The sequence below is a fragment of the Moschus berezovskii genome, chromosome 18 (assembly GCF_049115385.1).
Source record: "Moschus berezovskii isolate FMDL1 chromosome 18, NW_MosBer_1.0, whole genome shotgun sequence".
NCBI lineage: Eukaryota > Metazoa > Chordata > Mammalia > Artiodactyla > Moschidae > Moschus > Moschus berezovskii.
In genome coordinates, this window is record NC_142477.1 from 63,789,997 (window position 1) to 63,808,502 (window position 18,506).

Genomic DNA, 18,506 nt, shown 5'->3' on the forward strand with positions numbered 1-18,506 from the left:
ATATTTAGATTGAAAATATGTGCTTATGTGCTATTACATATACATACACATGGATGTAAACATATTTTTAAATACATACACTATACACTTGCAAAATTATCTCTAAGACAACCTTAGGATGTCTGTCTACAGAAAACATTACTAGAGAATTACCGGGTAAAAGGGTATATGCATCTAAACCTTTGACAAAGTACTGCCATATTACCCTCCAAGAAAATGTCTCACATTAATAACCACACCAGCAGTGTATCCATGCCTTAGGATTATCAAACATTTTTATCTTTAACAAGATGTTAAGTGGAAAATGGTATTTCACTCTACCTTATTTGCCTATCTTTAATCATAAAGTGAAGTGTATCAGTTAATAGCTTGCCTTTTTTTTTAATTAAGGGGAAAATCCTTACTGTCTATCCAACTCTTCCTTCTTATGACATCTAAGGCACTTTACTGCACTAAAAAAAGCATTCTTATCGTCCTAGAAGCTGTGTCAGAATCTTCAGCTGCCACAGTTCGAAAGTATCAGTTCTTCAGCGATCAACATTCTTTATGGTCCAACTCTCACATACATGACTACTGAAAAAATCATAGCTTTGACTATATGGACCTTTGTTAGGAAAGTGCTATCTCTGCTTTTTAACAAGTCATCTAGGTTTGCCATAGCTTTTCTTCCAAGGAGCAAGCATCTTTTAATTTCGTGGCTGCAGTTATTGTCTGCAGTGATGCTGGAGCCCAAGAAAATAAAATTTGTCACTGTTTCCACTTTTTCCCTGTCTATTTGCCATGAAGTGATCATCTTAGTTTTTTGAATGTTGAGTTTTAAACCAGCTTTTTCACTCTTCTCTTTCACCCTCATCAAAAGCTCTTTAGTTCCTCTTCACTTTCTGCCATTAGAGTGGTGTCATCTGCATATCTGAGGTTGTTGATATTTCTCCCATCAATCTTGATTCCAGTTTCTGAGTCATCCAGACGGCATTTCGCATAATGTGACAACATACAGCTTGGCGTACTCCTTTCCCAATCTGGAACCAGTCTGTTGTTCCATGTCTGGTTCTAACTGTTGCTTCTTATCCTGATACAGCTTTCCCAGAAGACAGGTAAGGTAGTCTGGTATTCCCAGCTCCTTAAGAATTTTCAGTTTGCTGTGATTCACACAGCAAAGGCTTTAGCATAGTCAGTGAAGCAGAAGTAGATATTTTTCTGGAATTCTTTTGCTTTTTTCTATGATCCAATGGATGGTGGCAATTTGATCTCTGGTTCCCTCTGCCTTTTCTAAATCCTACTTGTACATGGTGAAAGTTCTCGATTCACATACTGTTGAAGCCTGGCCTGAAGGATTTTGAGCATTACCTTGCTAGTATGTGAAATGAGTGCAACCATACAGTAGTTTGAACATTCTTTGGCATAACCTTTCTTTGGGACTTGAATGAAAACTGACCTTTCCAGTCCTGTGGCCACTGCTGAATTTTTCAAATTTGCTGGCATATTGGTCTCCATGATGCTCTCTAAAAATACTCATGTTTTTATTTTTTTCTGTCTATAGTATTATGTTTCCTTCAAATACTAGCTCAAAGTATTATCTATAATTTCAATTCAAATCCTACTTTTTATAAATCTTAGCAAGTCAACCTTTAAAACTACTCTATAATTTTCCATAATACTTTATACTAATATTACTGAAGTCACTTAGCAGTCTTCTTATTAATCTGCACTTAGCAGTATTAGAAATAAACACTTAACATGCAAACCTAAATACATATGAGTTTCTACATTATTTCTTTCTGTATACTCCAAGGTTCCAAGTATGGCACCTTCCATATAGACTGCATTCAAAATACAGTACAGAAACTTTATATCGACTGAGTTATTTCTCTCAAAATCTTACCAGTTATAATGTGGAATGCTAAAATAAATATTCTGAAATACAAATGTATTACCTGTTTGTTAGCAAAAATCAGGAGTAAAGCATCTCGGAGTTCTTTTTCTGTTAACAACTTTGCAAGTTCACTGTGTGCTTCACTAACTCTGTCTCTATGACTGCTATCAACAACAAATACAACAGCTATGAAAAAAAGACAAAAATACTCATTTAGTCACTTGTTTAATTTCAGTAAATGGGCTAAATATTTTAATGTTATATTATGGTGAGTCTACCATCATTATTTTCACAGGAAGGCTGCCTATTATAGGAGCACCTAGCAATTAATAATCATTCATTATTTAATGATATGATCTCAAGCAGTTCACCTAACTTTTGGTCTATTTTTTCCCCATCTACAACAGGATTTGTAACATTTGCACTACCAAACACAAATTGCTTTGCATATCATTTAATATTTTTCTCTTAATGAATGAAAATGTACCTCTCATGATCTACCTACTAATGCTACTTCTTTCATTACTTTACTTTGGTTACTCTACTTCCTTTAACAAAAGATAGTCTTTTAAAAATAAATAAGTCACCAACTTTATCTCTCCAAGGTATTCTCTTTAGGTGCCTGGCACAGCACTTTCTATAAAGTGTACTCAAAATACACAGCAGAAACTTCATGAATATCTACTGAATTAACTGTCTTTTGAAATCTTTCCAGCTATCTAATGGCAGCTAAACATCCTAGGCTTTCAACCATTCCTCATGTTCAAAATTCCATTTTTTCCCCTTAAACACTGGCTCATACTAACCTAATATCAAAAATTTCAAAGTAAAAATTATCTAGTCTTCTAGGTGGAAAACAGGATGATATATGGAACAGAGAGCATGAACATAAGCTTTCTGCTGGGGTATAGGAGGCAAAATGTACAATTCATTTATGTGAATAAATGCTAAGTGGAATGTATGTCACATAACACAGTTTGCTTAAAATCACACCACTATGGGTTCTTCTGCTGCTGATAACTAATTGTGAATGGAAATAAAGGAGTGGAGCTATTGAGAAATTATAATGGGATAAATGTTGAGTTGAATTTGAATTGAATAGAGCAACAGAACTATACACCACAAATTCTACCCTATTCCACAGTATTGCCAATGATTATACTCATATGAACACTAATAATACTCTTTGTTAAGAACACCAAGAGGAAAGTACCCTTAATTGCTTACATGTATAAGATAAATATTATGTTATGGTTTTTCATGAAATATACCAGAGTACATATCCCAGTCTATCTAGCTTAATTTTCTTAATAGTGTGGGGCGTGCTACCAATATGTAATAGTATGGTCATGTATTTAATCAATGCTAAAATATCAGCTTTATTAGTTAAATCAATGCACTGAAAACTGGACTGACATTCTAAAAATTTGAAAAATTAAGATGTAATTTTTACACTCTTACCTTGAGTATTAAGGTAATAATGTTTCCACAATGGTCTTAATTTGTGTTTTCCACCTACATCCCAAATGGTGAACTTTAGATTTTTATATTCTACAGTTTCCACATTAAAACCTGTTTAAAAAAAAAATTAATACTGACTTATGAGTGACACACCAAAAACAGGCAACCCCATTTGTAACTGTGACTTATAAATCATCTTCATACAGCACTGTCTAACCAACTCCATTTCTAATAAATATACATGGCGGAAATGTATACCTTTAACCAGGGTGAGCCCTCTAATCCAATAGAGTCCTTAAGACCTTGACAGCTGAGTACTAGCTCTGCAACACTACCACCTCCTCATCCCTAATTTTCAGCCAGAGTCATCCGTACTTTATTCCTTCCAACTGTCCCACCAATATTCTGTTCTTTCTTACTTCAGTTCAGTTCAGTTCAGTTCAGTTGCTCAGTCATGTCCAACTCTTAGCGACCCCATGAACCACAGCACGCCAGGCCTCCCTGTCCATCACCAACTCCCGGAGTTCACTCAAACTCATGTCCATTGAGTCGCTGATGCCATCCAGCCATCTCATTCTCTGTCGTCCCCTTCTCCTCCTACCCCCAATTGCTCCCAGCATCAGAGTCTTTTCCAGTGAGTCAACTCGTCGCATGAGGTGGCCAAAGTATTGGAGCTTCAGCTTTAGCATCAGTCCTTCCAATGAACACCCAGGATTGATCTCCTCTAGAATGGACTGGTTGGATCTCCTTGCAGTCCAAGGGACTCTCAAGAGTCTTCTCCAGCACCACAGTTCAAAAGCATCAATTCTTCAGCAATCAGCCTTCCTCACAGTCCAACTCTCACATCCATACATGACCACGGGAAAAACCATAGCCTTGACTAGACGGACCTTGGTTGGCAAGGTAATGTCCCTGCTCTTTAATATGCTTTCTAGAGGCTGGTCATAACTTTCCTTCCAAGCAGCAAGCGTCTTTTAATTTCATGGCTGCAATCAGCATCCGCAGTGATTTTGGAGCCCAAAAAAATAAAGTCTGACACGGTTTCCACTGTTTCCCCATCTATTTCCCAAGAAGTGATGGGACCAGATGCCATGATCTTCGTTTTCTGAATGTTGAGCTTCAAGCCAACCTTTTCACTCTCCTCTTTCACTTTCATCAAGAGGCCTTTGAGTTCCTCTTCACTTTCTGCCATAACGGTGGTGTCATCTGCATATCTGAGGTTATTGATATTTCTCCCGGCAATCTTGATTCCAGCTTGTGCTTCTTCCAGCCCAGCGTTCCTCATGATGTACTCTGCATATAAGTTAAATAAGCAGGGTGACAATATACAACCTTGACGTACTCCCTTTCCTATTTGGAACCAGTCTGTTGTTCCATGTCCAGTTCTAACTGTTGCTTCCTGACCTGCATACAGGTTTCTCAAGAGGCAGGTCAGGTGGTCTGGTATTCCCATCTCTTTCAGAATTTTCCACAGTTTATTGTGATCCACACAGTCAAAGGCCTTGGCATAGTCAATGAAGCAGAAATAGATGTTTTTCTGGAACTCTCTTGCTTTCTCCATGATCCAGCGGATGTTGGCAATTTGATCTCTGGTGCCTCTGCCTTTTCTAAAACCTGCTTGAACATCTGGGAGTTCACGGTTCACATATTGCTGAAGCCTAGCTTGGAGAATTTTGAGCATGACTTTACTAGCGTGTGAAATGAGTGCAATTGTGCGGTAGTTTGAGCATTCTTTGGCATTGCCTTTCTTTGGGATTGGAATGAAGACTGACCTTTTCCAGTCCTGTGGCCATTGCTGAGTTTTCCAAATTTGCTGGCATATTGAGTGCAGCACTTTCACAGCATCATCTTTCAGGATTTGAAATAGCTCAATTGGAATTCCATCACCTCCACTAGCTTTGTTCGTGGTGATGCTCTCTAAGGCCCACTTGACTTCACATTCCAAGATGTCTGGTTCCAGGTGAGTGATAAGCCATCGTGATTATCTTCGTTGTGAAGATCTTTTTTGTACAGTTCTTCTGTGTATTCTTGCCACCTCTTCTTAATATCTTCTGCTTCTGTTAGATCCATACCATTTCTGTCCTTTATCGAGCCCATCTTTGCATGAAATGTTCCCTTGATATCTCTAATTTTCTTGAAAAGATCTTTTGTTTTTCCTATTCTGTTGTTTTCCTCTATATCTTTGCATTGATCACTGAGGAAGGCTTTCTTATCTCTCCTTGCTATTCTTTGGAACTCTGCATTCAGATGCTTATATCTTTCCTTTTCTCCTTTGTTTTTCGCTTCTCTTCTTTTCACAGCTATTTGTAAGGCCTCCTCAGACAGCCATTTTGCTTTTTTGCATTTCTTTTCCATGGGGATGGTCTTGGTCCCTGTCTCCTGTACAATGTCACGAACCTCCATCCAGAGTTCATCAGGCACTCTATCAGATCTAGACCCTTAAATCTATTTCTTACTTCCACTGTGTAATCATAAGGGATTTGATCCACCCTCAATCTACATTTCAATCCCACAGTGACTGAACCTTGCATTTTTCCTCTGAAATGCTGATGTCTTACAGCCAATCTCCAGTTCAGATGGGCATAAAGTAAGGCCCTGAGAACTCATCTGTCAGTTAGGCTTTTTTCCTATAAAATATTCATAAAGGTAAAAGCAATATGCATACTCACCAATTGTTGGAATAGGCTGCATGAACTCATCCTGCTTTAATTTAAACAAAATAGTAGTTTTTCCAGCACCATCTAATCCTAATGTAACAACTCGAATTTCCATTTTGGGTCCAATGTGAACTCTATTGTCCTATAATTTTTTAAAAAATAAATCTTTTTATTTTGATATGGAGTTAAAAGTACCAGCACTTACTTTTATTTATAAAGTACTTTTATTAATTACTTTGTCTCCTACTCATTCCTCAATCCATTAAAATCAGAGTTCTATTCCCATATTAAAATACCCTGATTCTGATATTTACAAAGAGGAAATGTATCCTCACTGCTTTGTTAAATCTTGGCTTAGTAAAACTTACTACATATTATGTAAACTAAAAAATACACACACACACACACACACACTTATTTTTCCCAGATTTTCTACCTCAACTGAATCTTCTTTAAATAAGATTTTTCATGCTGTGCTAAATATATTAATTAAAAATAAAAAGTGATGCTTACTTCCTATAAATATTCACTGTTAACAATTTCATATGTATCCCTCCAGACATCTTCCTGTGCATCATACATTGGTTGACATACACAAAACAGACACAGTTAAAAAAAAAAAAAACACACTGCAGCTAACTTTTTACGCTCAATAGTACCTTACGGAATCCTTTCATTTCAAACATATAAAATTACTTTTCTTTCAATTGCTTTATTATATTCTATTTACCATTTGACCAATCCCCATTGACAAATATTGGATCATCTCTGATTTTTTTATATTATAAATAATACTGCAATGAACATACTTGTTCAATTTCTAGCTGCATGACTGCTCTGCCTCACTTCGCCCATGTATAAAATGGGCATTAAAAATAGACTAAAGTCCTAGAGGGGTGGGATGGGGTAGGGAGGCGGAAAGGAAGTTCAAGAGGGAGGGGACACATGTATACCTATGAGTGATTCATGTTGATATATGGAAGAAACCAACACAATATTGCAAAGCAATTATCCTTCAATTAATTTTTTTAAATAGACCAAATTTACATAGGATTTTTGCAAGAATTAATTTTTTAAAAGATGGGTAATTTGGACTCATGGAGTTGGGAGAGAAAAAAACAATGAAGAAAAGTGAAAAGACCCTAAGAGACACATCGGATTGGGAGTCCCAGAAGGAGAATACAGAAATAAAGGGGCAAAGAGATCTTACTTGAAGATATAATGGCTGAAAACTTCCTAATCTGAGGAAAGAAATGGACATAAAAATCCTAGCTCAATGCATTCCAACTAGGATAAATGCAAAGAGATCCACATTAAGATACATTATAACCCAACTGTCAAAATTCAAAAACAGATAATCTTGAAAACAACAAGAAAAAATGACTAATCACAGAAAGGGAGCTTCCGTAAGACTATCAACAAATTTCTCAGCAAAAACACTGTAGGCCAGAAGGAATGGGATGATATAGTCAAAGTGCTGAAAGAAAAACGCTTCAACCAAGAATTCTATATATAGCAAAATTGTCCTTCAAAACTGATGAGAAAAAAAATTTCAAGATTTTCCTAGAAAAACAAAAGCTGAGGAAGTCATTATCACTAGATCTGCTCAATAAGAAAAGCTAAAGGAGTCCTTCAAACTGAAATGAAAGGTTGTCAGCAATATGTGTTACGAGCCTTGACATCTGAGTAGCCGGGATAGGCCTGAGACCTTGCTTAGGCCTAAGTTTCAACTTCCTGGAGACAGTGTGGAGGCTAAGTTCACAGAAACTCTTCCCTAAGAAGATCCCACCAGCGCCAAAATTAAGAAACTCCTCCCTAGAAAAGTCCTGCCGGTGCCAAAAATCAGGCCAATCAGAGGAAAAAGGGAAATCCCCCAGAAAAACCCCGCGCGCATAAACTGGCCAATGAGCTTCTGCGCGCGCATAAACTGGCCAATGAGCTTCTGCGCGCGCATGAACTGGCCAATGAGCTTCTGCCAGTTTGATCTTTTGAACAAAAATAGGTGCTTATGTAATCTAAGACTATAAAAACCACTGTGACCTGGGCTAGGGGCTCTTGTCCCACTCCACTGCGCTGGAGGAGGCATGAGCCCTAGCTCGAGCTAGAAATAAACCCCATTCTTGCTTTTGCATTGCTGCGAGTGTCTTATTCTACCAGTATGGGGGGACCAGACTCAGGGCATAACATATGAAATCATATGAAAATCTAAAGTGGTAACAATAACTACAGGGACAAATAGTAACCTGCATTATTATAATTTGGGTGAATAAATTTAATTCTTCATGGAAATGAAAAAACAAACACATTAAAAGAAACTATAATCCTGTGCTAATAAGTGTACAGTATATAAAGATATAATTTGTGACATCAATAACATAAAGTACAGGGGGTGGAGCTGTGGAGAAATAGAATTTTTGTATGCAATTGAAGTTAAATTGTTATCAATTTAAAACAGAATGTTACAACTAAGATATTTTATGTAATTGCAATGGTAACCTCACACACACAAAAAAAATCCATAGAATATAAACAAAAGGAAATGAGAAGGAAATGAAACCATGACACTAAAAAAAAAAAATCAATAAAACACAAAAGGCAATGAAGGAGGAAAGTAAAACAAACAAAAAAAAAGTATCAAGTTAGGCAGAAAAAGAACAAAATGACAACAGTAAGGGTTTACCTAACAATAATTACTTTAAATATAAACAGACTTAACTCTCCACTCAAAAGACATAGTGTGACCTAATGGGTGAAAAACCAAGATCTAAAAATATGCTGTTTACAAAAGAGACTCACTTTATATCTTTTTTTTTTTTAGAAACTGCCCTCAGGCTACCAATTGCATTTCAGTGAAGTTCCTTTTTTTTTTTAAGTAATTAATTTATTTTTTATTGGAGGCAAATTATTTTACAATATTATATTGGTTGGTTTTGCCATGTATTGACATGAATTCGCCCCGGGTTTACATAAGTTCCCCCTCCTGAACCCCACTCCCAAATAATGAAGCAACTGATAAAGGATTAATCTCCAAAATATACAAGCAGCTCCTGCAGCTCAATTCCAGAAAAATAAATGACCCAATCAAAAAATGGGCCAAAGAACTAAACAGACATTTCTCCAAAGAAGACATAAAGATGGCTAACAAACACATGAAAAAATGCTCAACATCCCTCATAATCAGAGAGATGCAAATCAAAACCACAATGAGATACCATTTCACACCAGACAGAATGGCTGCTATCCAAAAGTCTACATGCAATAAATGCTGGAGAGGGTGTGGAGAGAAAGGAACCCTCTTACACTGTTGGTGGGAATGCAAACAAGAGACTCACTTTATATCTAAGGAAACACACATTTGAAAGTGAAAGGATGGTAAAAATGCAAATCTCTTTGGGATTCAAATTATACCCAAAAGAAAGCAGGGCTGGCTACCCTAATGTCAGACAAAATAGATTTTTAAGTCAGAAACTGTTATAAGAGACAAGTTCATTATATAATGGAAAAATGGAAGGTTTATAAAGAATATATAATAATTCTAAATATCTGGATTATAAATAAATAAAGCCATAAACATAAGAACCAAAGCTACAAAACTCACAGAACAGCAGAAAAGCTTCATGACACTGGATTGAGCAATGATTTTTTTGCATATGACATAAAAAACAATCAACAGAAGCAAAAATACATAAAAGGGACTAGATCAATGTTAAAAGCTTTTGTGAATCAGAGGACACAATCAATAGAGTGAAGAAGAACACTATAGAATGGGAGAAGATACTTGCAAATCATGTATCTGATAATGGATTCATATATGGAATACATAAAGAACTCCTACAACTCAATAACAAAAAGTCAGATAAAAACAGAAACATAGGCAAAAGGACTTGTAAAAAATTTTCCACAGAACTGACCAAGAAGCATATGAAAAGATGCTTAACATCACTGATCATCAGAGAAACACAAATCACTACCACAATAAGATATCACTTTACACCAACCAGGATGGCTACTATCAAAAACAAAACAAACAGAAAATAATAAGTGAAAATGTGGAGAAATTGGAATCCTCATGCACTTTTGGTGGGATTTATAGCATGTGATGTAAGCACTAAGCAAACAGTATGACATTTCCTCAAAAAATTAAAAACAGAACTACTATATGAACCACTAGTCCCATTTCTGGTATATATCCAAAAGAATTGGAAACAAAGCCTGAAAGAGATGTCTATACAATCATGTTCACAGCAGCACTATTCACAATAGCAAAGAGGGAAAGTAACTCAAATATCCAATGACAGATGAATGTATACACAAAATGTGGTATATACAAACAATGAAGTATTGTTTAGACTTAAAAGAATATGCTGTCACATACTACAACACAGGTGAACTCTGAAGACATAATACTAAGTGAAATAAACCCAGTCACAAAAGACAAATACTATCCACATATACACTAAATTTAGAGTAGTCAAACGCAAAGAAACAGAAAGCAGAACAGTGGATACCAGAATATGAGGAGAAACAGGAAACAGGGGAGTGGTCATTTATAATGTATAGTTTCAGTTATTCTAGATGAAAAATTTCTGAAAATGTTTCACACAATGTGAATATACTTAACAATACTTAACTATACACTTAAAAAACTGTTAAGATGGTAAAAAAAAATTTGTGTTTTTTACCAGAATAAAAAAAATGTACATACTCACAATCAAGTACCTTGTAGATGCAAAATGGAATGGAAAAGGTCACTATACACTGCTATGGAGTGACCTCTAGGATGTACTCTCAAGTTAAAATGCAAGGTGCAGAAGTGAGTACAGTACTCTACCTTTAAATGGGTGGAGAGTACATGCAAACATATTTCTCTATTTTTTTAAATGATGAATAAAACTAAGAAAAATTCTTAATAGTTTTCTATGGAGAAGGGAAGAAAAGGGCGGAGGGGTCAGGAATTTAAGTTTAGACTTCACTGAATGTACTTTGCCTTGTAGATATGACTCTGGACCATGTGAATGCTTCACATAATTATAAAACAAGATTAAAAACAATTTTAAAGCCACTCAAAAATAGAGAGCAAAATGAAACACATGTACCTTTTTAAATTAGGGGGAATCCACTTGAAGAGAGACCAAAACATATCAAAAAATGCCAAATACGGTCTCAGACCTAAAAAAATTTATTTAACAATCTAGGAAATCTGAATACTAATTTGATAATCGGTAATATTAAAGATGTATTTAATTTCTTAGGTGTGGTAATGGTATTTTGATTGTGTTTTAAAAATGATTTGATGTTGGGATGAGATATGTTGAGATTTGTTTCAAAATAACCTGGGAGACTGTAGGTACAAAGAGACTGGGAGAAGTGTAGATGAAATAAGTTTTTAACTGTTCAAGTAGGTGGTGATGAGTACAGGAAAATTCATTGCACCACCTTCTATTTTCCACTGATAAAGTTTTCTTTTTTAATCCTATGGTTCATTAATTTCTTAGTTGTCTCTTCAAGCTAATTATCATGGAAGGTAAAACAATTATGATTTGTTCAAAAACACACCTAAAAATGAAGCACAGAATGCATTACCTTTGTAAAAGTGACAGGGATGCTGGCATCCAACTGAATATGATCTGCAATTTCTGTAAACTGCTGCTGCTGCTTTTGCAATGTTTCCAGTAACCTTGTAATTTCTTGTTTTGCCAAGACAACTCTACAATCATCCTAGAAAGGAGAAGATGATATTTCTTATAAACCTTTTAAAGAAACCAGGAAAAGAGATATCACTAAAACTCAAGAGAAGCTCATTTAACATTATAGTATTCAAAGTTAGATGCTGAAGATTCGATGCAAAGACTCTTTCCAGTCCCTTGTACTGAAAGCAGATCAAACCAGTCAATCCTAAATGAAATCAACTGTGAATATTCACTGGAAGGACTCATGCTGAAGCTGAAGCTCCAATACTTTGGCCACCTGATGCAAAGAGTTAACTCACAGGAAAAGGCCCTGATGCTGGGGAAGACTGAATGCAAAAGGAGAAGAGGACGGCAGGGGATGAGATGGTTAGACAGCACCACTGACTCAACAGACACGAATTTGAGCAAACTCTGGGAGACAGTGGAGGACAGAGGATCTTGGCATGCTATAATCTATGGGGTCGCAAGAGTCAGATATTCAACAACAACACTCAAAGTTAACTTATGTGTAAATCTGACTAAGAAAACAACAGTCAGACATTAATAAATAAAGAGCCCATCAACATAAGAACAGATAAATAAATTTATATTCACAAATGCAACAGTATCACAATAAAAATGAACTACAATTACATTTTGACAAAATGAATTTCACATGAAATAAGAGTAGAAATGACATGAAGAGTTCTTATTGTATGATTCCCACTTTTATTAATTACCAAAACAGGCAAAAGCAAAGTATACATTAGAAATCAGGATAGTGGTTCATCCTTAGGAGGAAAGGCAGGTAGTTACTAGAAAAGTCTGAGGGGCTTCTGGGGTCCTGGTAATGCCCTGTTACTGGATCTGGATGCTGGTTATATAGCAATGTCCAGTCCGAAAATAGAGCAAGTTGAACACATATGCACATATTTCTATGTGTGTGTATATATATACACATATATATAGTACTCCTATAAAAGTTTTTCAAAATAACTTAAGATATACACATATTGGTTCCAAAAACAAAGGACTAAAGGTCAAACTGTGATGTCTCTGTATCACTCTAGAGTCCCAGGCTCTTTCCTTCCAGTTACTCAAATATTATTCCAGAAATATTCTATACATATGCCAATGTATTCTTCATAAGATATAGATTTTCCAACAATACATAAACTCCATGAAAGAAACAGCATTGTCAGTTTTTGCTCACTGCTGTATATTCATATGAAAAGAAAGAAAGTGAAAGTCGCTCAGTCGTGTCCGACTCTTTGCGACCCCATGGACTATACAGTCCATGGACTTCTCTAGGCCAGAATACTGGAGCGGGTAGCCTCCCCCTTCTCCAGGGGATCTTCCCTACCCAGGGATTGAACCCAGGTCTCCTGCATTGCAGGTGGATTCTTTACAGCTGAGCCACAAGGGAAGCCCAAGAACACTGGAGTGGGCAGCCTATCCCTTCTTCAGGGGATCTTCCCAACCCCGGAATCAAACTGGGGTCTCCTGCATTGCAGGCGGATTCTTTACCAACTGAGCTACGAGGGAAGCCATATTCACATGAGGTGACAGCAATCTGGCTGTTCCAATCCCAGAACAAAAACCCTGAGGCCCTTCTTGTCTTCTCCTTCCTCATTCTCACATGCACTTGTCAACAAATCCTACTGGATATCCAAAATCTGGGTACTTCTAGCCCCTACTATCCAAGCTACTATTCTCTCTCACTTGGAATGCCACAACAGTCCCTAGCTATAGAACTCCTTCCTTCTCTTTGCCATTCTTCACATCAGCCAGATCCTTTTAAGTAAGATTAAATCATTCTTGTGCTCAAAACCTCACAATGGCTTCTCCAATTCAGTCAGTAAAAGCTCAAGTTCTTCCAATGGCCACAAGGCTCTCCTCATATATAATTCCCTATTTCCTCTCATTTCAGCTCCTATTACTCTCTCCATCGGTTATTACCATCCATTACAGCCATAGTGCCCTCTTTTGCTGTTCCTCAAATACACCAGGCATGTCACCCTAGGGTTTTTGCACTAACCATTTCCTCAACTGAAATCTTCATTAAGGTGTGAGATAGTTCCCTTCACCTTCTTCCCATTTGAGTCTGATTAAATCTCACCTTCTCTCAATGATGCTTACCCTACTACAAAATGCACTCTGCTATACCTTCACACTTTTTCTTTTTCCCTTAGCTCTTATCACTTTTTAACATACTATATAATTTACTTATTAGAAATTGTTATGGCTTATTGTCTGTCTATTGCTAAGATGCTAATTCCACAAGATTATGGCTTTTGGCCTATTTTGCTCATTGATGTATTCCATGTGCCTAGAATTTACATGGCACATAGCAGGCACACAAAAAAATGTCTGCCTCATAAATAAATCCTAACCAACCAGCATCATGCCTTGAACTTAGACAATGCATCAATTGTTTTGGAGGGGAGGGATGATTAAATTTTATCCTCAAAATTGGTAATAAATATGTGCTGTTCCATCCATTCCTTTGTTCAGGTATCTCTGTGGCAGGAACTTTTAAGACTACTGGCTGAGATTAGGGTTCTGTGGCCATAAATCAGAATAAAACTAATAAGTCCATATGAAGAATGAATCCAAGACCCCAATTTCATTTACATTAACACAGTGAGATAATACCATGTCATTAACATTTATCAGTCACTTTGAAAAAATGCTTCAGAAACTCTAAAATATTTCTAAATATTTCAGTAGCCATAAAAATATTTTTAAATAGTCACTGCAAGGAGATCCAACAAGTCCATCCTAAAGGAGATCAGTCCTGGGTGTTCATTGGAAGGACTGATGCTAAAGCTGAAACTCCAATACTTTGGCCACCTCATGCGATGAGCTGACTCACTGGAAAAGACTCTGATGCTGGGAGGGGTTGGGGGCAGGAGGAGAAGGGGACGACAGAGAATGAGATGGCTGGATGGCATCACCGACTCGATGGACATGAGTTTGAACTCCAGGAGTTGGTGATGGACAGGGAGGCCTGGCGTGCTGTGATTCATGGGGTCGCAAAGAGTCGGACACGACTGAGCGACTGAACTGAACTGAAGTATGATTTAAGACATGCTCCATTTCTAATTTTGCTGTGTGGCTTGAGCTGAACAAGCTCTTTCTATCCAGATACAAAGATGCATTCAGCCAACATTCAGAAGGACAAATGTGCGTAACATATCATTAGACTCAAATCAGGAGACAAAAACTCCAACAATCATGTGAACAGAAAAACTAATACAAAGAACTGTTAATTAGGTGTAGTTATTAACCAGGCAACTGAAAAGTGTAAAAAGAGCTCGGAGGTCTCATGGAGGAAACAACTGTAAGAAATAGCTACCACTCTCAGGGCTGGGGGAATAAAGGAGATGCTAGAATTATTAAAACTTAGACACTTATAGGAGGGATCCCATGGAGCTGAAACTCGGATCTCTAAGGAAAGCGGTCTCCTCGTGTGAGCTGTGACATTCACATGAACCCCAAGCAAACGGGAAATCACGTCCACCTTTCAGCCTCCCTCTACTGCCCCCTACTGGCAGAGCCTAAAATAACATGGAACCAGCTGGCCAAGCAGGTTTATAGCGTTCCAATTTCAGCATCACAAAGGAGAGGACAGAAGAATAGGACTGGAGCAAGAAGACAACTCAATAAATGGCAAAAACATCAATTACTACAATTCAGTGTGACAAGAACTAAAGGACGCAAGACTGATGTGGTTACAGCCTAGCCTATCAGATTTTCAAGAGAAAAAGCTCTACAATGGTAGAAAGTTTAGCTCTCTAATGATTTGTATCAACACAATCCTAAGCAATATATCAAAAAATGAGTGTCTGCAACATATTAGGATTCCCAGGGAAACAATTAGCCTTAAATTGCACATTTATGAAGGCAGATCCAAAACAGTAATGACTAAGACTGACATTTTTGTTAGAATAACCTTAAATCTAAATCATTTTAAAAGCATAGTATCTACAAAATGGGTAACAAATTGCTTATGATACCTCATGCATCAAAAAAATATATGGATTTTCTGTGACATCAAAGTTAAGAACCATTAAACTAGAGCAGAGATGGGTAGTTCATGCTACAGATGCACTCCCCACCTCCCCCTACCAAAAGAGCAAGGAAAGGGAACTTCAAACAACAGTAAACATTTGAAGAAGGATTTCCAGTATTAAAAAAGGGAGACATAGGCCCACCAAGCAGAAAGAATAGTATACGCTTGGCAAAAAAAAGGGTTAAAGGGCTTGGGATGAATAAAGAATGACAAGAAGTTAAAGAAGTTCTAGAATCTATAGTTTTATGGTGGGGAGGACACAAAAAAGAGACAGCATTGATATGGTTGACTGGAGCAATTCAAGGTTAGAGATCATGTCCACATAAGCACAGCCCACATTAAAGCCCACAATAACACAGAGTAATAATACAAAGTTATTTATTAAATTAATAAAATAACTAGTATGTACTTCGGTAATGATTTGATTAAGCTTACAAATTCTCCTTCTTAAACTATGTCCTAACCATGTTTTAAACCCACGTACCTGTTGCAAAGTCTTTTCACAGTGGAGACAGGCTGTTGAAACCTGAGATAACAAAATAGTCATATCTTCTTGTTGCTGCCTAAGCCAAATCAATTTTTCTCGAACATGAGCATCAACAACACTTAGAGCCATTTCTTCTTGACGACACAGAGTTTCATGCAGATCAGAAAAATAAGCTCGGACACATGATCGGGCATTCTCTGCAGTACCTGGTACCTTGGGCAATAAAAATAAGTTTTCAACAGCTGTAACCTTAAAAAAGATTTTTTATGTGAAATAATGAAAATTTCAATACCATCTATATCCTTAAAAATCCCAAAATGTACATCTCTACACAGGACTTTTCCCCTTAAACACAGCCTTTGGATATCCAACTGTTTAAATGACATTTCAAAAAAACAAGGAATACCTAAACTACAGTCTCCCTCAACCACAAGCCTAGTTTTCTCCATCTCAATAAACGGCAACTACAACTTCCAGGTTGTTCAAGCTAAAAAAACTTGAGTCACCCTTAACACTTCTCTTTTTTATCTCTCAACTAGTTTCTTACTGAATTCTGCTGACTTCAAAATATATCTAGAATCTGATCATGCCTCACCATCTCTACCTCTACCAACCTAATCAAAGCCATTATCATCTCTCACTTGATTATTATAATAGCCTTCTAACTCGGCTCACTAGATCTACCCCTGAGCCCTATAACATATTCTCCATCCAGAAGCCAGACTGGTCATTTTTAAATGTTAGTCAGAATGTTAATTACTAGTTTGCTCAAAACACTCCAGTGGTTTCCCACACAGAGTAAACGCCAAAGTCCTTTAAATGGGATGTTCAATGACAGAATCCCTGAGAAAGAGACATCTGAGCTGAGACCTGAAGGAGGTAGGAGAGGGAACCACATGAACATTTTGAAGAAGAGCGTTCCTGGAATAAAGTAATGCAAGTGCCTATAAGTCCCTTTCTGACCTCAATTCCAGCTAAGCTTTCCATTAATCATTCTGTTTTAGCTACACTGAGCCTCCTCGAAGTTTCTTAAGAACACAAGGCACACTCCAAATGCAGGGCCTCTGTACTTGATCTAGAATGTTCTTTACCCAAATATTAGTATGGTTCCCTTTTCTCAGCTCCTTTAGGTCTTTGTTCAATGTCCCTTCTCAGGGAGCCTGTCCTCAAATACCACCTTTTCTGGATTTTTCTCCAATGCACCTAATAAAATACTTTTGCCATATTTTACTCATATATTGTCTCTCTTCCCACATGTGCCAGCAGATTTGGAAAACTCAGCAGTGGCCACAGGACTGGAAGAGGTCAGTCTTCATTCCAACCCCAAAGAAAGGCAATGCCAAAGAATGCTCAAACTACCGCACAATTGCACTCATCTCACACGCTAGTAAAGTCATGCTCAAAATTCTCCAAGCCAGGCTTCAGCAGTATGTAAACCGTGAACTCCCAGATGTTCAAGCAGGTTTTAGAAAAGGCAGAGGCACCAGAGATCAAATTGCCAACATCCGCTGGATCATGGAGAAAGCAAGAGAGTTTCAGAAAAACATCTATTTCTGCTTCATTGACTATGCCAAAGCCTTTGACTGTGTGGATCACAATAAACTGTGGAACATTCTGAAAGAGATGGGAATCCCAGACCACCTGACCTGCCTCTTGAGAAACCTGTATGCAGGTCAGGAAGCAACAGTTAGAACCGGTCATGGAACAACAGAATGGTTCCAAATAGGAAAAGGAGTGCGTCAAGGTTGTATATTGTCACCTTGCTTATTTAACTTATATGCAGAGTACATCATGAGGAACGCTGGGCTGGAAGAAGCACAAGCTGGAATCAAGATTGCTGGGAGAAATATCAATAACCTCAGATATGCAGATGACACTACCCTTATGGCAGAAAGTGAAGAGGAACTCAAAAGCCTCTTGATGAAAGTGAAAGAGGAGAGTGAAAAGGTTGGCTTGAAGCTCAACATTCAGAAAACAAAGATCATGGCATCTGGTCCCATCACTTCATGGGAAATAGATGGAAAAACAGTGGAAACAGTGTCAGACTTTGTTTTTTTGGGCTCCAAAATCACTGCAGATGCTGATTGCAGCCATGAAATTAAAAGACGCTTGCTCCTTGGAAGGAAAGTTATGACCAACCTTGATAGTATATTAAAAAGCAGAGACATTACTTTGCCGACCAAGGTCCGTCTAGTCAAGGCAATGGTTTTTCCCGTGGTCATGTATGGATGTGGGAGTTGGACTGTGAAGAAAGCTGATCGCCGAAGAATCGATGCTTTTGAAC

General features: G+C 37.4%; 1 protein-coding gene across 1 annotated transcript in view; it reads right to left on the reverse strand.

The window, feature by feature from the left end:
- TRIM23 (tripartite motif containing 23) overlaps positions 1-18,506 on the reverse strand; it is a 37,779-nt gene that overhangs the window by 2,998 nt on the left and 16,275 nt on the right. The window contains exons 6-10 of the mRNA XM_055421978.2: positions 16,220-16,435; positions 11,575-11,709; positions 6,004-6,133; positions 3,335-3,445; positions 1,935-2,059 (exon numbers count right to left, since the gene is read on the reverse strand). Coding sequence (XP_055277953.1) covers positions 1,935-2,059; positions 3,335-3,445; positions 6,004-6,133; positions 11,575-11,709; positions 16,220-16,435 — 717 coding nt within the window. The remainder of the gene's footprint in view (positions 1-1,934; positions 2,060-3,334; positions 3,446-6,003; positions 6,134-11,574; positions 11,710-16,219; positions 16,436-18,506) is intronic.